This window comes from Rhizophagus irregularis, chromosome 2 (genome assembly GCF_026210795.1).
Source record: "Rhizophagus irregularis chromosome 2, complete sequence".
Classification (NCBI taxonomy): Eukaryota; Fungi; Glomeromycota; class Glomeromycetes; order Glomerales; family Glomeraceae; genus Rhizophagus; species Rhizophagus irregularis.
This window is the reverse complement of record NC_089430.1, coordinates 4418239-4439403: the sequence shown is the minus strand read 5'-3', so window position 1 is coordinate 4439403 and position 21165 is coordinate 4418239. Positions and strand designations below refer to the sequence as shown.

General features: G+C 28.3%; 6 protein-coding genes across 6 annotated transcripts; 4 read left to right on the top strand and 2 right to left on the bottom strand.

The window, feature by feature from the left end:
* Window positions 1-389: 389 nt before the first annotated feature.
* On the top strand, window positions 390-629 carry OCT59_012321 (uncharacterized protein; the record flags this gene model as incomplete). The annotated part of the gene is made up of 1 exon (XM_066134372.1): window positions 390-629. One exon carries the CDS (start codon window positions 390-392, stop codon window positions 627-629), a length of 240 nt encoding a protein of 79 aa, XP_065989642.1.
* A 1210-nt stretch (window positions 630-1839) lies between these two features.
* On the bottom strand, window positions 1840-2229 carry OCT59_012320 (uncharacterized protein; the record flags this gene model as incomplete). Its single annotated transcript, XM_066134371.1, has 1 exon — window positions 1840-2229. The coding sequence occupies one exon, from the start codon at window positions 2227-2229 to the stop codon at window positions 1840-1842; it is 390 nt and encodes a 129-aa protein (XP_065989641.1).
* A 31-nt stretch (window positions 2230-2260) lies between these two features.
* On the bottom strand, window positions 2261-2563 carry OCT59_012319 (uncharacterized protein; the record flags this gene model as incomplete). Its single annotated transcript, XM_066134369.1, has 1 exon — window positions 2261-2563. The coding sequence occupies one exon, from the start codon at window positions 2561-2563 to the stop codon at window positions 2261-2263; it is 303 nt and encodes a 100-aa protein (XP_065989640.1).
* Window positions 2564-3247: 684 nt separating this feature from the next.
* Window positions 3248-3630, top strand: OCT59_012318 (uncharacterized protein; the record flags this gene model as incomplete). The annotated part of the gene is made up of 3 exons (XM_066134368.1): window positions 3248-3337; window positions 3405-3438; window positions 3545-3630. The coding sequence occupies 3 exons, from the start codon at window positions 3248-3250 to the stop codon at window positions 3628-3630; spliced, it is 210 nt and encodes a 69-aa protein (XP_065989639.1).
* Window positions 3631-6992: 3362 nt separating this feature from the next.
* On the top strand, window positions 6993-7378 carry OCT59_012317 (uncharacterized protein; the record flags this gene model as incomplete). The annotated part of the gene is made up of 2 exons (XM_066134367.1): window positions 6993-7293; window positions 7362-7378. 2 exons carry the CDS (start codon window positions 6993-6995, stop codon window positions 7376-7378), a joined length of 318 nt encoding a protein of 105 aa, XP_065989638.1.
* Window positions 7379-9303: 1925 nt separating this feature from the next.
* OCT59_012316 (uncharacterized protein) lies at window positions 9304-10558 on the top strand (the record flags this gene model as incomplete). The annotated part of the gene is made up of 2 exons (XM_025329932.2): window positions 9304-9314; window positions 9391-10558. The coding sequence occupies 2 exons, from the start codon at window positions 9304-9306 to the stop codon at window positions 10556-10558; spliced, it is 1179 nt and encodes a 392-aa protein (XP_025188583.2).
* Between the last annotated feature and the right edge of the window lie 10607 nt (window positions 10559-21165).

The following is a 21165-nucleotide window of genomic DNA, read 5'->3' as shown; positions in this document are numbered from 1 at the left end:
GCTGTTAACAAAATAAGAGATTATTTTTCGAAATGTAAAGTAACTCTCAATTATATATTTTACGTTCAAAGGAAGGGTAGAATTACCGATGAAGATAAAAAAATGTTCAAGTTGTTTAAAGAGATCTTTGAATGGGCAGAAAAAAATATTGTTATTATCATTACTAATAGTAAACCGGAATGGATTGAGAAAAATTTGGAACAATTACTGAGGATTTAGGAAAATATCCAATTATTTCGGTTGATTTTCCCTTTACTGATGAAGATGAAGATGACATTATCGCTTGCAGCCATAGAAAAAAAAGAGCGCAAAGTCTGCAACGTTTAGAAGACAAATTGTTAGAATTGAGATACAAAAGTATTAAACCAGAGGTTCTCAGTTCAACACAAATGAACGAGAAAACTGTATCAAAAGTTGTTAGATTCGTTCCAGTTGTTGGTTCAGTATTTCAACTAATTTCTTCTGGTGTTTATTATGCGTTAGATAAACCAAATAACGCAAAAGAACGGCTTGTAGATGGGGCTGTTAGACTTGCTGCAGATGTTATAAGTATAGTAACTGTTGGAGCGAGTAAAAGTGCACCAACGGTAATTTTTAAGGAGTTATTAGTAAAGAATTACAGAAAATAATCAATAACAAATTTCCCAGTTCGAGTAAATAAGTATTTTTATAGTTCTTTATAATATATATTTCATTTTGCCTTAATTGATACACTTGATAGTTGGTATTTTTTATCACCTACAAATTATAATTTTTTTATTAATTAATAAAGTTTTTTTATTTTTATGTCCGTGAAGTGTATTTACTCAATTCATGATAATTTATAATTGCTAACATAATTTCTTACGAATTTAGTGGTGAGTGGTCGCTCCATTTATACATTTTTAAGTGCGGAGTGATTGAAAAAAATTTAAAATCGATCACGTTTAATTTCAACGTATTTATTCATTTTATTGGCTAAACATCACGTGATAAGTAGTATAAAAAATTTTTAAAATTCTCTAATGACACGAGAGTTTGTAATGGGGCTGAACTATTGATACATGTGATATCACGTATTTTGTTTACCACTGGTGTTACATCCTCCCGCGACGCGATATTTATTTTTGACATTTTTAACGAGCACATCAAAACTATTGAATCACGTGATAATAACATCAGTCCAATTTTGTATATATATACCATAGTATTTTTTTTCTCTTTCTAAATAAAATAATTTTTTTTTCTTTTATTTCAGCGGCTTAGTTTTCTTTGGGTCTTGGGTGAGGAATACCTATCGCGTCTTCACTTAGAAATGAACAGGAAATAGTCGAAATAAATAAAATATTATTTTTTTCTTTTATTTCAGCGACTTAGTTTTTCTTGGGTGAGGAATACCTATTATTTGTCGAATCTTCGCTTAGTATTTTTGGGTGAGGATACCTATTATTTGTCGCGTCTTCACTTAGAAATGAACAGGAAATAGTCGAACTCTTTTGGGAGCATGAACTGGTTGCTTGCAACACCCACGACCTTCGTTTTCTGATAGCAACGCCCTCGTGTGTGCAACCCTTCTCCATTTGGCGAAGCTGGTTGGTAACGCCTTTTCTTTGGGAGTATAAACTGATTGTTTACAACACCCACGACCTTCGTTTTCTGATGGTAACGCCTTCGTGTGTGCAACCCTTCTCTATTTGGCGAAGCTGGTTGGTAACGCCTTTCTTTGGGAGTATAAAACTGATTGTTTACAACACCCACGACCTTCGTTTTCTGATGGTAACGCCCTCGTGTGTGCAACCCTTCTCCATTTGGCGAAGCTGGTTGGTAACGCCTTTTCTTTGGGAGTATAAAACTGATTGTTTACAACACCCACGACCTTCGTTTTCTGATGGTAACGCCCTTGTGTGTGCAACCCTTCTCCATTTGGCGAAGCTGGTTGGTAAATCCTTTTCTTTGGGAGTATAAAACTGATTGTTTACAACACCCACGACCTTCGTTTTCTGATGGTAACGCCCTCGTGTGTGCAACCCTTCTCCATTTGGCGAAGCTGGTTGGTAACGCCTTTTCTTTGGGAGTATAGAACTGATTGTTTACAACACCCACGACCTTTGTTATCTGTTGGTAACGCCCTCGTGTGTGCAACCCTTCTCCATTTGGCGATAACTTAAGGTTTTTCATGGAATTGGTTTTACAACACCCACGACCTTCGTTTTCTGTTGGTACGCCCTCGTGTGTGCAATCCTTCTCCATTTGGCGAAGCTGGTTGGTAACTTAAGGTTTCTCATGGAATTGGTTTTACAACACCCACGACCTTCGTTTTCTGTTGGTACGCCCTCGTGTGTGCAATCCTTCTCCATTTGGCGAAGCTGGTTGGTAACTTCAGGCTTTGTTTGCCACCGGTGGAGAAGCCGGTTGGTAACTCAAGGTTTCTCATGGAATTGGTTTTACAACACCCACGACCTTCGTTTTCTGTTGGTAACGCCCTCGTGTGTGCAATCCTTCTCCATTTGGCGAAGCTGGTTGGTAACTTCAGACTTTGTTTGCCACCGGTGGGGAAGTCGGTTGGTAACTCAAGGTTTCTCATGGAATTGGTATCACAACACCCACGACGATTCGTTTCCTGTTAGTAACGCCCTCGTGTGTGCAGCCCTTCTCCTTTTGGAGAAGCTGGTTGGTAACTCCAGGCCTCCGAATTAGTTTCTATTTTCTGCTTACTAACGTTTATTTATATTAAGATACTAGGACCTCTCTTACGTCTACGAAATTCCGTCTATGACAAATGTTTCTGATTGACCCCTTAAATATTAATTGGCTTGATTTTTCCAATCACCCGATATAGAAAGTAAATATATATGACATGCTTTCAAGGAAGGGAGTACTACGGATCCTAGGCCGTTTTAATGCGAGTTCTGCGTCATATTATTTTACTGCTCTCCAAATGTTTCCGAAAAATTCTACTGCTAATTTGTTCATATCACTATTATTGCTAACTACAAGACTTTCACTATCCCTTCTACAAACATCAGATTTCCGATTCCACCCATTAATCATTATATCACTCCTATTTCCCCACCCACACGGATTATGTAAGAATTATATTCCGCAAGAGAACTTTCGCGAGATTAAGTAATTTAGAAACTACCACTAAAGCATAAATTAAATTTGTGAGATTAGCAACTAAGGTAAAAAAAATAAGTAATGCAACGATTCATACTTACCACGATGATTCATTTTCATAACATTCCGTTCTGCCTCATATTTAAAAAATATGCGTTATAATAAAGGTATTTCGATTTTTTTATCGCAAGTTAAAAAAGCTAAATGGATCACAGAATATGTCAGCCGATTTTTAAATGAGGTAAAATTATTTATTTATTATTAATAACTATTAAGATATATTTAATTAATTTTAATTTGAATAATAGCTTAAAACACATTGGAAATTAAATTATTTACAAAGTGATTCTTTAAAATTTTATGAAATAACTAAAGACGAGATACTATTTTTTAAGCAATTTTACAACATTTTATGATATGATAAAATTAATTATTTATTACTTTTCAGCGTGGGACCTTGTATTAGTGGAAATTCTTATATATCAAGATTTTGGATTATCTGGACTATCAAATAAAACAAAAATTAGACAATAAGATACATGGTGTGTTGCCATATATATTGCCTCAAAGTTTTTAAATGTAGAACCATATACAAAAAAATTCTTTATTTGCTGATAATTCGGCAAACGCCAAATGTATTTAGAAATTTTGTCAATTAAATTTCTAACCACTGTATGATTAATCAAAATTTTATGCCTTAATGATTATGGTAATACTGAAGCTTTTATTGTAACTAATAATAATATTGTCTCATTATCACTCTACGATTTTAGAATATCAAAATATCTCAAAACATGAATTAGATTGTTTGAATTAATAATTCATCTTAAACAAACTTTTAAACGTCATTATAATATGTAATAGTTTTAAATTGTATTCTACTTTTTTTTTCAAAAACATAAATAAATAAATAAGTATATGTCATTAACATCAAAATTTATTGGAAAAAAATCTATTCATGAAAATTGATTTTATGGAATTTAATTTAAATAATGAATAATATAAGACTTAATAATAAGTTTTTCGTCAGTGTCAATTTTTCAAAAAATTATAATACTCATGAATAATCTTATTTATAACCGTTAAATACTGATAAATTTCATATCCTAATAAGATTTATTTACTGGTTTATTTTATGGAAAGTTTAGCAATTACATAGTATAAAAGGTATAAATATCCTATTAAGATACTTTCATAACGGACTTAATACCTGATGTTGATCTAGTATTTTGACGCAGTAAAAAAAAAATGATCCCACTGCTCGTTACACAACATGTTGAATCGAACAATATGAAAAAAAGTTTATTGTTCCGACGTAAATAAACTCTTCTGTCAACAATATTTAATCAACCAACTTAACAAAAATAAAATTTTAAATTATGAGATGTTGTGGAATTTGTAAAGAATGTGAACAAGAAAATACTGGATTTGAATGGTGTATTTCTTGTAATGCAATACATTTTAAACAAAATTTTAAAAATTGGACTAGTGGTAATGATGATATTGACAAATTAATTCAAGAAACTCAACTATCAGCAATTGATAGTTATAAAGTATTAGAATGGATACCTTACAATAAATTTTATGATATTGAATATGTTATAGAAGGCGGTTTCGGAAAAGTATATAGAGCAAAATGGAATGATGGATATATTGATAGTTGGGATGATAAAAATAATAATTGGAGAAGATGTGGTTCCAATGAGTTCGTAATTCTCAAAAGTTTAAATAATTCAGAAAATGTTACATCTAAATTTATCAATGAGGTAAAAACTATCTTCTTAGTATATATGATGACATTTTTAAATATGACTTTACTAATATGTATATTTATTTAGATTACAATGCGTTGTAGGACTAAAGATTTTATATTTTCTTCTGTCATTAAAATTTATGGAATTACACAAGATCCAGAAACAAAAAATTACATGATGATTTTAGAATATGCGGAGGGTGGAAATTTACGAAATTATTTAGATAAAAATTATGATAGAACAGATTATTATACAAAATTTAGTGATTTATATGATATTATATTTTGTCTTGAAAAAATTCATGGAAATGAACTAATTCATCAAAATTTACATATTGGTAATATATTAAAGTTTCAAGATTATTTCAATATAACTGACATAGCCCTATAAGAAATATGTATACGGAAAGGATACGTTTTGTATACATTTTTTGTACGTTTCTATAGATTCCGTATACAAATTCCGTATATTTAATAAGCAATTCATTTTTGAACATTTTTTAAAAAAACTAATGTATAAGAAATGTATATGGAAAAAATTAATCATGCGGAATGTATACGGAATTTTTAAACTTAATATTTTTAGAAGATAATTTTACAAAAATCCCGTATCATAACACGAGATCACATGATTGTTTATTGTTTTGTTATGATACGTTTTTTGTTTTTTATATAAACCCTTACTTTGATGAGTTTGATCTTCCTTTCTGTCTTTCCTTTCCTTTCTCTTTCTCTTGTCTTATTTTTGTTCTAAATTTTTCTTCTTTCTTCGTCACCCCCTTTTAAAAATAATTTTTTTTTTTCGTACCTCACTTTAAAAAAATTTTTTTTCGTCACTCTCCTTTGAAAAAAATTTTTTCTTTTATTCTCACTCTTCTTTTTTTTAAAAAAAATTTCTTCTTTCTATTTCTATTTCCTCTTTATAAAAAATTTTTTATTTTTCTAACTTTGACGTCCTCCCTTTAAAAAAAAATTTTTTTATAATTTTCCTAACTTCGTTACCCCTCTTTTTAAAAAAATATTTTTTTTGGTTTATTCTTTATTCCCCTTTCTTTTTTATTTATATTTAATTTCATAGGCCAGCAGATTTTTTTTTTGTGAGAATATTCAGTTTCTTTTTTCTTTTTTGTAGATCAGTTTGGGAGTCCTTTCCTTTTTGTAGGATGATTCAGGATTTTTTTCTTTTTTTAGGTCAGTTCAAATTTTCTTGTTCTTTTGTAAGTTGGGTTCAGATTCTTTTCTTTTTGTAAGTTGTTTCAATTTTGTTGCTTCAGAGTCTTCTTTTTTTGTAGGTCAGTTTTGGATTTATTTTGTTGTTTTGGTTTCTTTTTCATTAGACGCCTCATAATTCTTTTCTTTAATGTAGGTCAGACATTCTGGAGTTCTCTTTCTTTTTTTGTAGGAATGCTGACCTTTGGTGACTTGGACAATTGCAGATACTATATGAGGGGGGGTTTTGTTTCCAATCTTTTTTTTTGTTCTTTTAGGTTGTTTGACTCCAAATGAACCTGAACTTATAGATAATTTTGGTTGCAATAGGTGGTTTTAATAAGGAGGGAATTTTCATAATGTATTTGTACTTTGTTTATTTTTTATTTTTTATTTAATTTAATAAAGTAAAATTAGATTTATGTAAATACAATTATAGTAAACTATAATACAAATAGTAAATTCAGTGACCAAATCGTATAAATTTCGTGATAAAATCAGTGATCAAATCATGTAAATTCCATATAAATCCCGTGCAAATTCCGTATCCAAACCATATTTTTAGTGATACGGAATTGTGCATTTTTCCGTATCCTATTATGATACGTTATTTCTAAGGAAAAAAATCGTATAAAAACTTTATAAAAATCGTATCCAATTTTTTTATAGGGTAGGATTATGTAAACCTGCAGATTATGAAGCATTAGAAAATACAAAAAATAATATATATGGTGTTTTACCTTATATTGCTCCTGAAATTTTAAGAGGACATAATTATATTAAAGCTGCTGATATTTACAGTTTTGGAATAATTATGTATGAAGTGATTTCTGGATTACCTCCGTATTATGATTTAAGTCATGATGAAAATTTAGCAATAAAAATTTGTCTGGGTCTTAGACCAAGATTTAATATTAAAGTGCCCCAATTAATTATGCATTTAATTAAAAGGTGCTTGGATGCAAATCCATTAAATCGACCAGAAGTGAGAGAAATTTATGATATTCTATATGAATGGCATGAATATGATGATCAATCAGAAATAGGAAAACAAATTAAAGAAGCAGAAGAAATCAACATTAGTTTACCAACCAGCAACAAACTACCGTCATATGAAACACATTCCAAAGCTGTTTATACAAGCAGGCTACTTAATTTCAATAATCTTCCTGAACCAAAAAATTCCGATGATTATGACGAACAGAATGATAATATAATAAGCATGAAATCTTTAGGTAAATTTTAATTCTTTTGATATAAAATTTATTTAATTACTAATGAATTTTTTTTATTTATAAATTAGAATCTTTAACAAATTGATATTTTTCAATTGAAAATCGATGAAATTAATAAGGAAGATAAAATTTAAACTTCTATTTTTTAGATCGAAATAGCGAATCAAAAGACAAATAAAAATTTTGAAACACACCATCAACATCTCTTTCCATAAATTATTTAGCTATAATTAATTTGAATTATGTTTTAAGTTAAGTAAGCCAGTAACATTAGAGAATATTAATTTTACTTTATTATTGAGAAAATTCTACTGAGATGAACTTTATCTTATTTATTTTTGATGTTTTAGGTTGTTTTAGGGTTTTGTAATTCAGTTGTTTATTGAATAATTGATAGATTTAAAATTTTTAGGTGGTTTAGTAAAATTTCAAATTTAATCTTATATAATATGTATAAAATTAAATAAGATTTTCGGGTGTTAAATATTATTAATCTAGATTCCAGAGAGTGTTTCATTTAAGTAATCTGTCACATTTATGTATTTAAGTGCAAATAAAGAAAATATTTTAAAATCATATTTTTAAGCAAATCCAGTTAAGTTTAGTCACTGTATATAACTACTTAAGTATTTGTAATAAATTGTTTTGTTTTATCAAACAAAAGCTAACAATAATAAAGCTTATTGATAACATGTCGATATTTTTTTTGGCTGACCAATAAATTCTTTATTTGGACAAAATTTGTAATACATATCAAACAGAATTAGTCTTACTTAAAGTAGGAATTTCATGCTTAAGACGTAATTAGTAACTTTTTTTCAAAGTAAATATGACTAACAACATAAAGTGGAACGGATATCGATCGTACTGTACATAAATAAAATATGTTAGCATAAAACAAAAAAACATTTGTGTATTAAAAAAGCAATATTAATATATATATTTTTTTTATAAATAAACAGCAAAGATGCTAAAATTAACTTACAATTTTAATATACTTTCTGAATTTATTAATGTTTTCTGGCATAAATATGAAGAATTCACTTTTGACCATATTAAAAATCATTAGTTGTCAGCTGATGACTCAAATGTGACTCAAATAACTGGTATTAAATTTAAATGTCTCAGCCATTCTCATCAAATGACCTGGTCATTCTTTGATCCGTTTGATCCGATAAAACATTATGGACAAATGAAAATCAGAATTATCTTAAACATCTTAAACATACTTTATAACTTTTAAAATTCATTAAGTAAACGTAATTTGAAGTGACAAATGACGCTTTGAATATCTTTTTTTTTTTCGTCAGAACAGTGTTAAATCTACAGTATTTTGAACATGATCAGCAAAAGACAATAAAAAATTTAAAATTTTTCCATTCATTAATTTCAAAAAATAGCATTCAAGATCTTTTGAATTTTGAAAAAACTTTTAGAACAGAATAAATTACTTTTTCTTTAAAATAAAGCTTTTAAATCCTATAATTACGAAATAGGCGCAATTTTTTGTTTTGAATTGCTACGCCACAAGGAGGCTTAGCCTGACACATATTCGGACAGATCACTCAATCATCTGATCATGCTGTGTAGCCTAATTATTTTTGTATAACTAAATAAATAACTAAAACTCTGTTTGGGTTTCAATAAATAACCAAAACAATATAAAACTCCGTTTTGGTTTCAATAAATAACTAAAACAAGTACAATTAAATATAAAATTCCATTTAGGGTTTCTTTTTTTTTAAAAAAAAATAAATAACAAAAAAAATGACTACATTTTTTTATTTTAATCTTACAAAAGATCTTTCCTCAATATTAGAAGATTCCGATGATTATAATGTAATTATTCAAGTTGGTGAAACCAACAATACAAAAGAATTTCGAGCACATTCGGTTATTTTACGTGCTCGTTCTTCATATTTTAAAGGGGCACTTTCTTCAAATTGGATTGAAAAGAAAGATAATATGATTATGTTTAATAAACCAAATGTTACTCCAATCGTTTTTGACATGATTTTAAGGTAAGATGTTTTTTTTTTATTAATTTTATTATATTATATAGTAATAATAATATATTTATATTTATTTTAATTAAAGATATATTTACACCAGTGAACTTGATTTAACTAAGCAATCGGGTGAAAATATTCTTGAATTGTTGATTGCATCTGATGAATTACTTCTTGAGGAATTATTCGAATTTGTACAAGATTATTTAATTTTGAAACAAACTAGTTGGATTTATCAAAATTTGTTTTTTGTTCTTAATGCAGTTTATAAACTTGTCGGTTGTAAGAAGTTGAAAGAATGTTGTTTTGAATTTTTCAGTGCCAATTCATTACCATTTATTACTTCAAAAACTTTTCTTTCAATAGATAAAGATATCCTTCATAATTTACTTAGTAGAGATGATTTACAAGTTAAAGAAATTGCGATTTGGGATTGTTTAATCCAATGGGGTATTGAACAAACGCCTGATTTGGAAAGCGATAGAACCAATTGGAATAATGAGAATTACGAAGCATTGAAGAAAAATATAGCTAACTTTTTCCTTCTCATTCGGTATGCAGGAATTTCTCGTGAGGATATAGTTGATAAAGTCTTTCCTTATAAAGCTATTATTCCTAAATTCATTTATAAAGAAATTGAAAAATATTACCATAAAGGAACTTTTCCATCTTTAGCATTTTCATCACTTAGAAAAATTAAAATTAAATCAAATATTATTGAATCAGAACTAGTAAAAGTAATTATTAATTGGATTGATAAACAACATGTTAAATATATTCGTACTGGTAATGATCCATATTATAAATTTAATCTTATTTATCGTGGTAGACGGAATGGAATTAATAATAATTCAATCAAAAATAAATGTAATGGAAGAGTAGCAAGTTTAGTTTTAATTAAAACTAAACAATCCAATATAATCTTTGGTGGATATAGTTCTATTGGACTTAATTCATTAGGAGATAATTATATTGTTGAAAATAATTTAAGATATTATAGTTCATCAGATAATTTTATTTTTACTTTTGAAAATGGTAGTGATACTCGAAATATGAGAATAGGACGTGTAGTAAATGAAAGTAAAGCTATATTGGTTCGTGGTGATCATGGATTTAATTTTGGTCAGGGTTCATTATGTGTGGTTAATCATAATTTGTATCTTAATAATTTTAAAGATAATTATAATAATATTCTAAGTACAGAAATAATTTATAATATTGAAGAAATTGAAACTTTTATTGTAGAAAAATTTTGATTTTTATTTTAGGTTAATTTTTTATTATTGAGTAATTGACTATTTTGTGATTTTAATGATAAATAAATAAATAAAGTGTAATACTTAATTGTAATACTTAATTCGGTATTTAAACTCAATCGATTAAGAAATGGCTTAATTTAAGTCTAAATAAGCTAAAATTATCAGTCGAATCGTCGGTAGATTTTTTTATATTTTTTTCTTAAAAACGATACGTTACTGGTGCATTTAAAGAATGTTTATGGAATTAACTTTCCTATCTTAACCTTAAACCGGATGTTGCACATGGTAAAATTGAATTTATATATAACCAAGATCACTGATTACGTGCGGATAGACGAACGCAGATGTCCTCCGCTGCGCTTTGAACAATTATGAATTAAAAATTATTAGATTAAAAAGACTCAAATATTTAATAATGCACGTTAAGTAAATAATTTATTTATTTATATTTAGATATATTAAAGTACAGGAGTAAAATATATTTCCATCAAGATAAAGTTTTTCGAGTGATTGGTGGAAAATCTTAACTAAATCTTACTTGATCTCCTTCAGAGGAATCATAAATATCTCACCCTTTTAATATTATTTGGTCGACGAGAGGAAAGTAATTCGTTCTTTTTATCCTAACAAAAAAAGGTCATCAAAATATACTTTTAAATCTATTGATAATTGGAAGTAATAACTATCATGAATAATCGTTATAGCTTAGAGATAATAAATTGAAGTTTTTATAATGAAGCTTTAATTCCTTTTGTTATAATTCCAAATAAGTGGTAGATATCAGCATGTGGTTCACATCAACAATTTTACGAAAATCATTTGTATGTTTTTTAATTACTAACTAGCAGTCACCCGCCATTGCTTTGCACCGGGATTAACGTTTTTTACATAAAAAATATCATATTTTATAAGTAGAGATATAAATAAAAAATCTATAGATTATTTTAGTGATTAAATTGATTAAATGGATAGTCACTATTGGTTGAAATAGTTTTTTTTCATTTACAATTAAAAAAATATTGGTTTATATAATAAAATAATTTTTTATTCTTACTTGAATGCTTTTATTATAAATATAACTTCAGTTGTTATTAATAAAAGAAATGAACAATATTAATATAAGTATTATACTAATCATTTAGATGAAAAAATTATCTATGTAATTTAAAAATTATAATTTATTAATCTTCAATTTAACCAATTTTATGCTAAATAAAAAAATATATTTATCCTAACTAAAAAATCATGTGAAACATGTTTATTCAAATAAAAAAATCATTTATTTTGATTATATTACTTGAAAGAACAAAAAAAAATTTTAGCAAAAAAAATAAAATAATCAGGAAAATAATTATTATTAAAAATAAGAATCGGAAAAAAAGACGCTGACTGTAATGGAGTAATGCCATAGCGTTAATCCGATCACAGATCTAAAAAACAAATAAAAAAAAATGGGTTGAAAAAAAAGATCGGAAGAGGACCGGAAATGAAATTTATATAAAGTAATTTTAGTAGTTACAAGTTTCAAATTAGCTAGGTTTTATTTGATGTAGGTTTCAATATAAATTTAATAGAAAATGTATGTATGGTGAATATGGGTTTGATTACAATGTGTACTAATAAAGTCTTCGTTAAAAAAAAAAATATTAAGGGTAAAAAGTATTAGGCGACACAAAGTGGTAAAAATGGTTTTCATAGTCCGGCCGGGTTAGTTTTGTTAAGTCTTAAAAAGAAATTTTTTATATTATTACTATGCCGGGTGAGAATTTTTTAAAAATTGAAAAAAAATTTCGCATATAAAATTTTTGAAAAAAAAAATTAAAAGCCGGGTTGCCGGGTTATTGATGAAATTTTTATATTATGAAAACCATAAAATCAAGTTTGTATGGCCTTAGTAAAAAAAATCAAAAATTTATCATAAGAAAAAAAGAAACGAAAAAAAAGGTGCTTACCGTTGCCTGCGATCACCCGATCTAAACCTAAATGGTGAAAAATTCAGTTTGGAAAAAAAGCCAACCCGAAAAAAGAAAAGGTGAAAAAATTTTTTCAGATTGGAAAAAAAGTCAAAGCCAACATGAAAAAAAGAAATAGTTTAAAGAATTCGAGAAAACTGAAAAAAAAAAATTGTGGAGGGACGAAGAGAAAAATCGGGTTGAAAAAAGAAACCGAAAAGGAAAAAGAAAGAAATAATAAAAAAAAATTAGAAAGAAAAAGAAAAAAAATTTGGGGAAAGAATAAAGATAAAGAAAGAAATCGGTCTAAAAAAAAAAGATCAAAAAAACAAATAATGTCTTAAAGGACCAAAATAATAGTATTAATCAATGATAAAAAAAAAAATTATTTTTCGGTTTTGGAAAAAAAACCAAATCTAAATGGAGAAAGAATGAAAAAAAGACAAAAAAAAAAGAAAAAGGAAAAAAAACGAAAAATTTTTTAAAAAAAAGAAAAAAAGGAAAAGAAATGAAAAAAAGAAAGAACCAAAATTAAAAAAGGGGAACTGATTGGTTGGGAATTGGAAAAAAAAATTAAAATTTGAAATGCTGATCCGTATTCTTTATAGTTAATCGGCAAGTCATCTAATCCAATTCCGGTTAATGAAATTTTAATCGGAAATTTTTTTTTTTTTCAAATATATTTATTTTTTTCGGTTTCCCTTTTTTTTTAATTTTCATTTTTTTTTTATCTTTTTACAATTAGTTAATTAGTTCTTTCTTTTTTTCATATTTCCTCCTTTCTCTTCCAAAACACCTTTTTCTTTTCCTTTTTTTTTTAAAAAAAAAACAATTTTCGTATTATTATTATTTTTTATATTATTTTTTTTCGGTCTAATTTTTTTTTTTGGATTTTTTTTCGGTCTTTTTGGACCGAATTATTGTCCTTTTTTTTCAGAATTTTTTTCCGGTACTTATTTTTTTTTTAAACCGATTTCTTTCTTTATCCTTTTTCTTTTCCCCCAAATTTTTTTGTTTTCTTTCTTTTTCCTTTTCAGTTTCTTTTTTCAACCCGATTTTTCTCTTTGTTCCTCCCACAATTTTTTTTTTCGTTTTTACTTTTTCAAAATTTTTTTGTTTTTTTTTTGTTTTTTTCCGGTTGGCTTTTTTTCCAATCCGAAAATTTTATTCTCCTTTTCCTTTTTCGTTTGGTTTGGCTTTTTTCCTTCAAACCAAATTTTTTTTTTCCCGAATAAATTTTCCCGATTCTTATTATTAATAATAATAATATTTTTTTTTGTATCAAACTCAATAACAGACTAACATAATTACTTATTTATTTATTCTTTGTAACATTAAATCGTTATAATTAAATTTTCTGGGAATTTTTTTTTTTCATATTAATTAGTGAGATATTTTTTTTTCTAGAGGATGTAATTTTTTAATGGTACAATGGAATTTTTTAAGATAAAAAAAAAGGTTTTTTTGTAACAATGTAACAATAAACTACTTATGCGAAGTTGTTTTTGTAATGAATTTGTAAATTTCACAGTACTACAACATTTGTTTCATATGATAATAAATTTGCACCTAATAATAATATTTCATATACTGTATATCACTTGCACACGATCCATTGTTATTTGTATAATCATATAAATTGTGTAATTTATTACATTTATTTCCTACTAATGCCATCATAATAATAGTAAAAAACTAGACCTTATTCAAGTATCATCCCCGGCGCAACGCGACGGTTACGCCTTGTAATATTTGGAAAAAAAAAATTCTGATTAAAATTTCATTAACCGGAATTGGATTAGATATACAACGTGACTAGCGTGTCTTAAGTCTTAACTATAAAAAATACAGATCAGCAATTCAAAATTAATTTATACAGGCTAATCTAAACGTTAGTCACACAAACACTAACCTATCATTAGCTTCAAATATTGGGATAAATTCTGGTGAAATAATCAATTGTCTACTATTATACCTGTTTGAATGAATATGTGAGTGAGCCAGACTTCTTCCAAGATATATTTTATGACCCATGTTTTATCACCTACTGAAACAATTATATTTTGATTTTCCAGAAATTTAGATTATTTTTCGATACTTTAATTAGTCTTTTTAATTTTAAATTAACTACGTACAGTATACTACGTATAATATAATTATTTTATAATTTATTTAATGTGAATGAATATTTAATTACAACTAGAATTAACATTTTTATAAAAATATTCATCGCGCAATGAAAATTAAAATTAAATTATTTTTGGAGATTTTTTTTTTCCAGGACATTTTTACATTAACATTCAAGTAACTGACTAATATTAATTAAGTAAAAAATGATTAATATAATATTATAAAACAACAAGACACATTTAATTTTCTAGAAAGGATTTCTTTATATATTTAATAAAATCAATAAAATAACCAAATGGAGTAAATAATATTTCGGCGAAATGTCCATTCAGCAAAATGTCCATTTGGCGAAATATCCATTCGATAAATGGCTTTGACGAAATGGAATTCAGTGAAATAGAGTTTCGGTGTAATTGATGATCATTTTTAGCTTAACTTCTGATGAAATGTCTTACAATTTTTCTTTTCTGTTAACACCAAATCTGGCATATTTTATTAATTTTTTAAAATGCCAGAAACACTATAAAGCCAGCTGTTGTGGGAGAAACATTAGGCTGTAATAAACTGACTAACTGACTGAATGAACAAATGTGTCTTCAAGTAATTTAATTACACAATTATTAATTAAACCTTTTAACAAAAGTTCGCATGAGAAACGCTAACTCAATATTGGTAGTGCTGACAAAAACACGTATCAATATTAACAGATATTTAAACTAAACATATTTTATTATGCTGGAGTGGACGGATTTTTTTTTTTTGTTGCTAGTTTATTTTAAATTTGAAATGTTTAAACGTAACTATGTGAATTTCTTTAAAACGCTACTATATAAAGCAAATAAAAATCATCCGATTTAAATTCCAATCATTGATGATGGACCGTAATTATTCCGATAATGTATAACATAAAACATCATAGAATTTTTCGGAAACATTTGGAGAGCAGTGAAATAATATGACGCAGGACTCGCCTAGGATCCGTAGTACTCCCTCCCTTGAAAGCATGTCATATATTTTACTTACCATATCGGCTAAAATCAAGCCTGATGGGTCAATCAGAAACATTTTTCATAGACGGAATTTTGTAGATGTAAGAGAGAATCCAAAGTCCTAGTATCTTAATATAAATAATAAATAATCGTTAGTATAAAGCAGAAAATAGAAACTAATTCGGCGAAAGTTGGAGGCCTGGAGTTACCAACCAGCTTCTCCAAAAAGAGAAGGGTTGCACACACGAGGGCGTTACTAACAGGAAACGAATCGTCGTGGGTGTTGTAATACCAATTCCATGAGAAACCTTGAGTTACCAACCGACTTCTCCACCGGCGGCAAACAAAGCCTGAAGTTACCAATCAGCTTCGCTAAATGGAGAAGGATTGCACACACGAGGGCGTTACTAACAGGAAACGAATCGTCGTGGGTGTTGTAAAACCAATTCATTGAGGTCTGAAGTTACCAACCAGCTTCGCCAAATGGAGAAGGGTTGCACACACGAGGGCGTTACTAACAGGAAACGAATCGTCGTGGGTGTTGTAATACCAATTCCATGAGAAACTTTGAGTTACCAACCGACTTCTCCACCGGCGGCAAACAAAGCCTGAAGTTACCAACCACCAGCTTCGCCAAATGGAGAAGGATTGCACACACGAGGGCGTTACTAACAGGAAACGAATCGTCGTGGGTGTTGTAAAACCAATTCATTGAGGTCTGAAGTTACCAACCAGCTTCGCCAAATGGAGAAGGGTTGCACACACGAGGGCGTCGCCAAATGGAAACGAATCGTCGTGAATGTTGTAAACAATCAGTTTCATACTCCCAAAGAAAAGGCTTTACCAACCAGCTTCGCTAAATGGAGAAGGGTTGCACACACGAGGGCGTCACCAAATGTAAACGAATCGTCGTGAATGTTGTAAACAATCAGTTCTATACTCCCAAAGAAAAGGCGTTACCAACCAGCTTCGCCAAATGGAGAAGGGTTGCACACACGAGGGCGCCACCAAATGTAAACGAATCGTCGTGAATGTTGTAAACAATCAGTTTCATACTCCCAAAGAAAAGGCGTTACCAACCAGCTTCGCTAAATGGAGAAGGGTTGCACACACGAGGGCGTCACCAAATGTAAACGAATCGTCGTGAATGTTGTAAACAATCAGTTTCATACTCCCACAGAAAGGCATTACCAACCAGCTTCGCCAAATGGAGGAGGGTTGCACACACGAGGGCGTTACCATCAGAAAACGAAGGTCGTGGGTGTTGTAAACAACCAGTTCATACTCCAAAAGAGTTCGACTATTTCCTGTTCATTTCTAAGTGAAGACACAACAAATAATAGGTATTCCTCACCTCAAAAAACTAAGCGAAGATTCGACAAATAATAGGTGGTATTCCTCACCCAAGAAAAATTAAGTCGCTGAAATTAAAGAAAAGAAATAATATTTTATTTTATTTCGACTATTTCCTGTTCATTTCTAGTGAAGACGCGACAAATAATTGGTATTCCTCACCCAAAAAAACCTAAGCGAAGACTCGACAAAATAATAGGTATTTCTCACCCAAAAAAACTGTCGTTGAAATAAAAGAAAAAAAAATAATATTTTATTTTATTTCGACTATTTCATGTTCATTTCTAAGTGAAGACGCGACAAATAATAGGTATTTCTCACCCAAAAAAACTAAGTCGTTGAAATAGAAGAAAAAAAATAATATTTTATTTATTTCGACTATTTCCTGTTCATTTCTAAGTGAAGACGCGATAGGTATTCCTCGCCCAAGAAAAACTAAGTCGCTAAAATAAAAGAAAAAAATAATATTTTATTTATTTCAACTATTTCTAAGTGAAGACGCGACAGGTATTCCTCACCTAAGAAAGAAAAACTAAACCGCTGAAATAAAAGAAAAAAATAATATTTTATTTAGAAAGAGAAAAAAAATTATACTATGGTATATATATACAAAATTGGACTGATGTTATTATCACGTGATTCAATAGTTTTGACGTGCTCGTTAAAAATATCAAAATAAATATCGCGTCGCGGGAGGATGTGACACCAGTGGTAAACAAAATATGTGATATCACATGTATCAATAGTTCAGCCCCATTACACCCATTACAAACTCAGTTCAAGTTGAAACTAATTGGCGTTTTGTCATTGATAATACGTGTTTTGATTGTTATGGTTTTTTCAGCATGGGTAAAAATCCATCTATTGGCTCTTACATTACCAATAGATTTAATATCGCTCATTTAAAATATTACTGATTTTATCACATAATTTGATAACGCAAATTTCTTTTAACTCGCAATAATATTTTTTGAAATTTTATTACTTACGTAATTATATAATTATATATTATTGGATGATTTAAATCTAATGCGGCACGTATCTTCCATATTATTTAGATCTGATTTCTGCAAAAGCTATTTAATTATTAGTGTAAATTTAAATAATAAACTTTACGAAATTTACAGAATATACCTAATATTTTTTCGCTTAATTCATTATCATTTAGGAATATTTATTGTTTCTGCATTATCAAGTTCACAATCTTCAAATTGTTTTCAATCTTTATATCAAATTCATCATTTATATCTTCATCCATGTGCAACTGATTGTTATATGACCGTGTTAATTCATCAATAGAAGTAGCTAGGTAAGAATAATAATGGTGACATCGGAGACCCAGTTTTTGGCAGCATTCTTCATGATATGCATGGCCACAAATTAATACTTCTCCATTTTCATCTGTAAAATTTGCACAATTAATGTGACACAGAACTTTTCATCACTTGGTAGTACTGTTGAATGATATCCAATAGGTAATATACCGGTAGAAAATCGTGATTCTATTACGTAAGAAAAATAGTAGTAGGTTTTTTTATTAACTTTACCATCCATTTTTTTCTTTACTTGGCCATTATTTTTCCATATTTCATCAAAATAATCTAGAAGAAAAAGAGCTGTTTTTTTACTAGATTATCAAGAACTTTTTTTTATACAGATAATCACGTTTTGACGCAAAAGAAGTGGTAAATAGATTATCATTCCAAAAATGATCCAAAAGTAAAGCATCACTCCAGCTGTTGATACTTTGGCATTGGTATGTCGTCGTAATAAGCTATGGAAATTTTCTAATACATATTCATCAAACTTATTTAAATTGCTTTAGTACATCAATAAAGGGATGTTCCAGTAATGAATATCCGACAGAAATGCCAGTGAGATTTTGTCATAGTTATGTCGATTAAATCTTCTCATTACAGTCCATAAACGAAATGCTGTAGAAATGTACTCTTCAAAATGTTTTCTACGAAACAAACGTAGCATAAATATCCAAGGAAGAAGGTACTAAATTATCAAGAAGATCAAAAAATGTTAAATATCCTACACTTTTTGATAATTTAAAACGGTCTTTTACATATTTTTTAACTAGTTGCCAGCCTGCATGAGTTAAATATAGCAGTAAATTGATTCTCTATGGCTATAATTTTTCTACCAACTTTTTTTTCATTCCAAATACTCTCCTATACATTAAATCAAAAAATCCTCAAAATATCAAGAAAGTCTAGTATTAAGTGTATGATGCAAAGGTCCCAAAAAAGGTAACAAGCGAGTAATTTCTTTTGGAATATTTGAATTATCTGATTCTAGTTTTTTCACAATGGCTTTCCTAATAAAGAGTTTTCCAGGGAAGTCCGCAGGAATAGGAATAATGTAATTATTAAAATATGCTTGTACTTCAGGTAATCACAGCTTGTAGGTAGTCTTTCGTATTCTTAAGATTTAATTCAACAAGATCAACCAGCTTTATTTCAGTGAACTTGCGCCCATATCTTTCAAAAAGGTCAGCATCATATGAGTAATGAGTGTACTATCAATGATTCCAAAAGACTCGGCTTGTTCACAGTAATATCTTGTATTTGAATCCAAGTGGTTTTAAATGAATTGTAACTATGGCAAATGAAATCATATAATTCTCCCAAAGTGTTGTCTTTAAAATAGTATCATCAACTCCATTAGGATTATGTATAGAAGTATTATTTAGAGAAATATAGGTATAGGGGATAGAAATTGTCTCAATATTATTAAACAATATGGACGCCATATGTGATATTTGTGAAATAGATGTTGCAGATGGAATTCGCGTACTGACAGCCCGCCGCACCGCGAAGGTTATTATAATCATCAATACAACCAATAAACTATAATAAAATTAGGTTACGATCTGAGGATCATCTCCAGATTTCATCCATCAGATGACGGATGACGGATCATCTGACCAGATATCCGTCAGATTAACTTTTTGAAATTTTTATAAAAATTGTTTTTTAGGTTATTTTTTTTTTATATGTAATGACTTTCAATTGGTTTTTTTAACATTTATTAACATTCTATTTTTGTTTTTTGTGAGTTAGGCATGTATGGACTCATTAAAATGATAAACTAAGGTGAATGTTATTATTATATCTAATAGAATACTTTTTGCATTATAAAAAGAAAAAAAAATGTCTTTAATCTTAATTGTATAGAATTCAATTAGAAAGTGAATTAACCTGCTGATCCATTTTTTTTCAGTTTTTCTAAAATGAACAAGAGCGATTTTTTTTATGTAATAACAAAAAAAATTGTTTTCCATTAATAACAAATTTAAAAAATTATATTTAATTAAAAATTATATTTTTCAAAAATTAATGGTGGAATTGCGGCATTTAGACTTCAAAATCAGCAATACCGAACGCTGTGAAATTCCATGGAATTTCTGTGATTAATCCAGGAGAGAATTGTTGGTTGAAAAGTTTTTTTATTTTTTTGATGGAGAATTTTGTTATAAGTCTCAATAGAAAATTATATTGAAAATAGTTTTTTTTAATAAGGGTATCGAGAATTTTGGCATTAAATTACATTAATAAGATTAAGATAAATTAAAAAAAAGTATGATAGAGTCCTAAATAGCATAGTAAAATTAAGCTCCGCATAAGCCGAGCCGGCTTGTAAGCTGAGCCATACTTAATAAATTGGCTTGATGCTTGACAAGCCGGCTCAAAAAAGCTCAAGCTGGCTCGCCTACAAAGTAATAAAATAAAAATTAATCTTTAGTATTTTTTTTTTTGTTTTATTTGTTTCATTTTAATAATTTCAGATTTCTAGAATTTATTTTTATGGTATTTTTTTAAAAAATTTATCTTTCTTTATTTAATAATTTTCTTTGGTATTTTTTGATTCCATTTTTAACTTTAATTTTTAGCATTTTTTTTAATTTTAATATTTTTTTAATTTCATAAAAAATTTTTATACAAATTTCTTATTATATAATCATATAATATTCATAAATTAAAAAGAACAAAATTGGGGATTGCCAAACGTCGCCTAGGCAACTCATCGCCTGGGTTTTTTTTCAAATATGTCATATGATGTATCTAATTTTTGATCGGTTATTATTGCAAAAGATATTCTTTTTTGCAAACATATTTATTCAAAATAATTTAATGAAATTTATTTGCAAATATTAAAATTTAAGTCACAC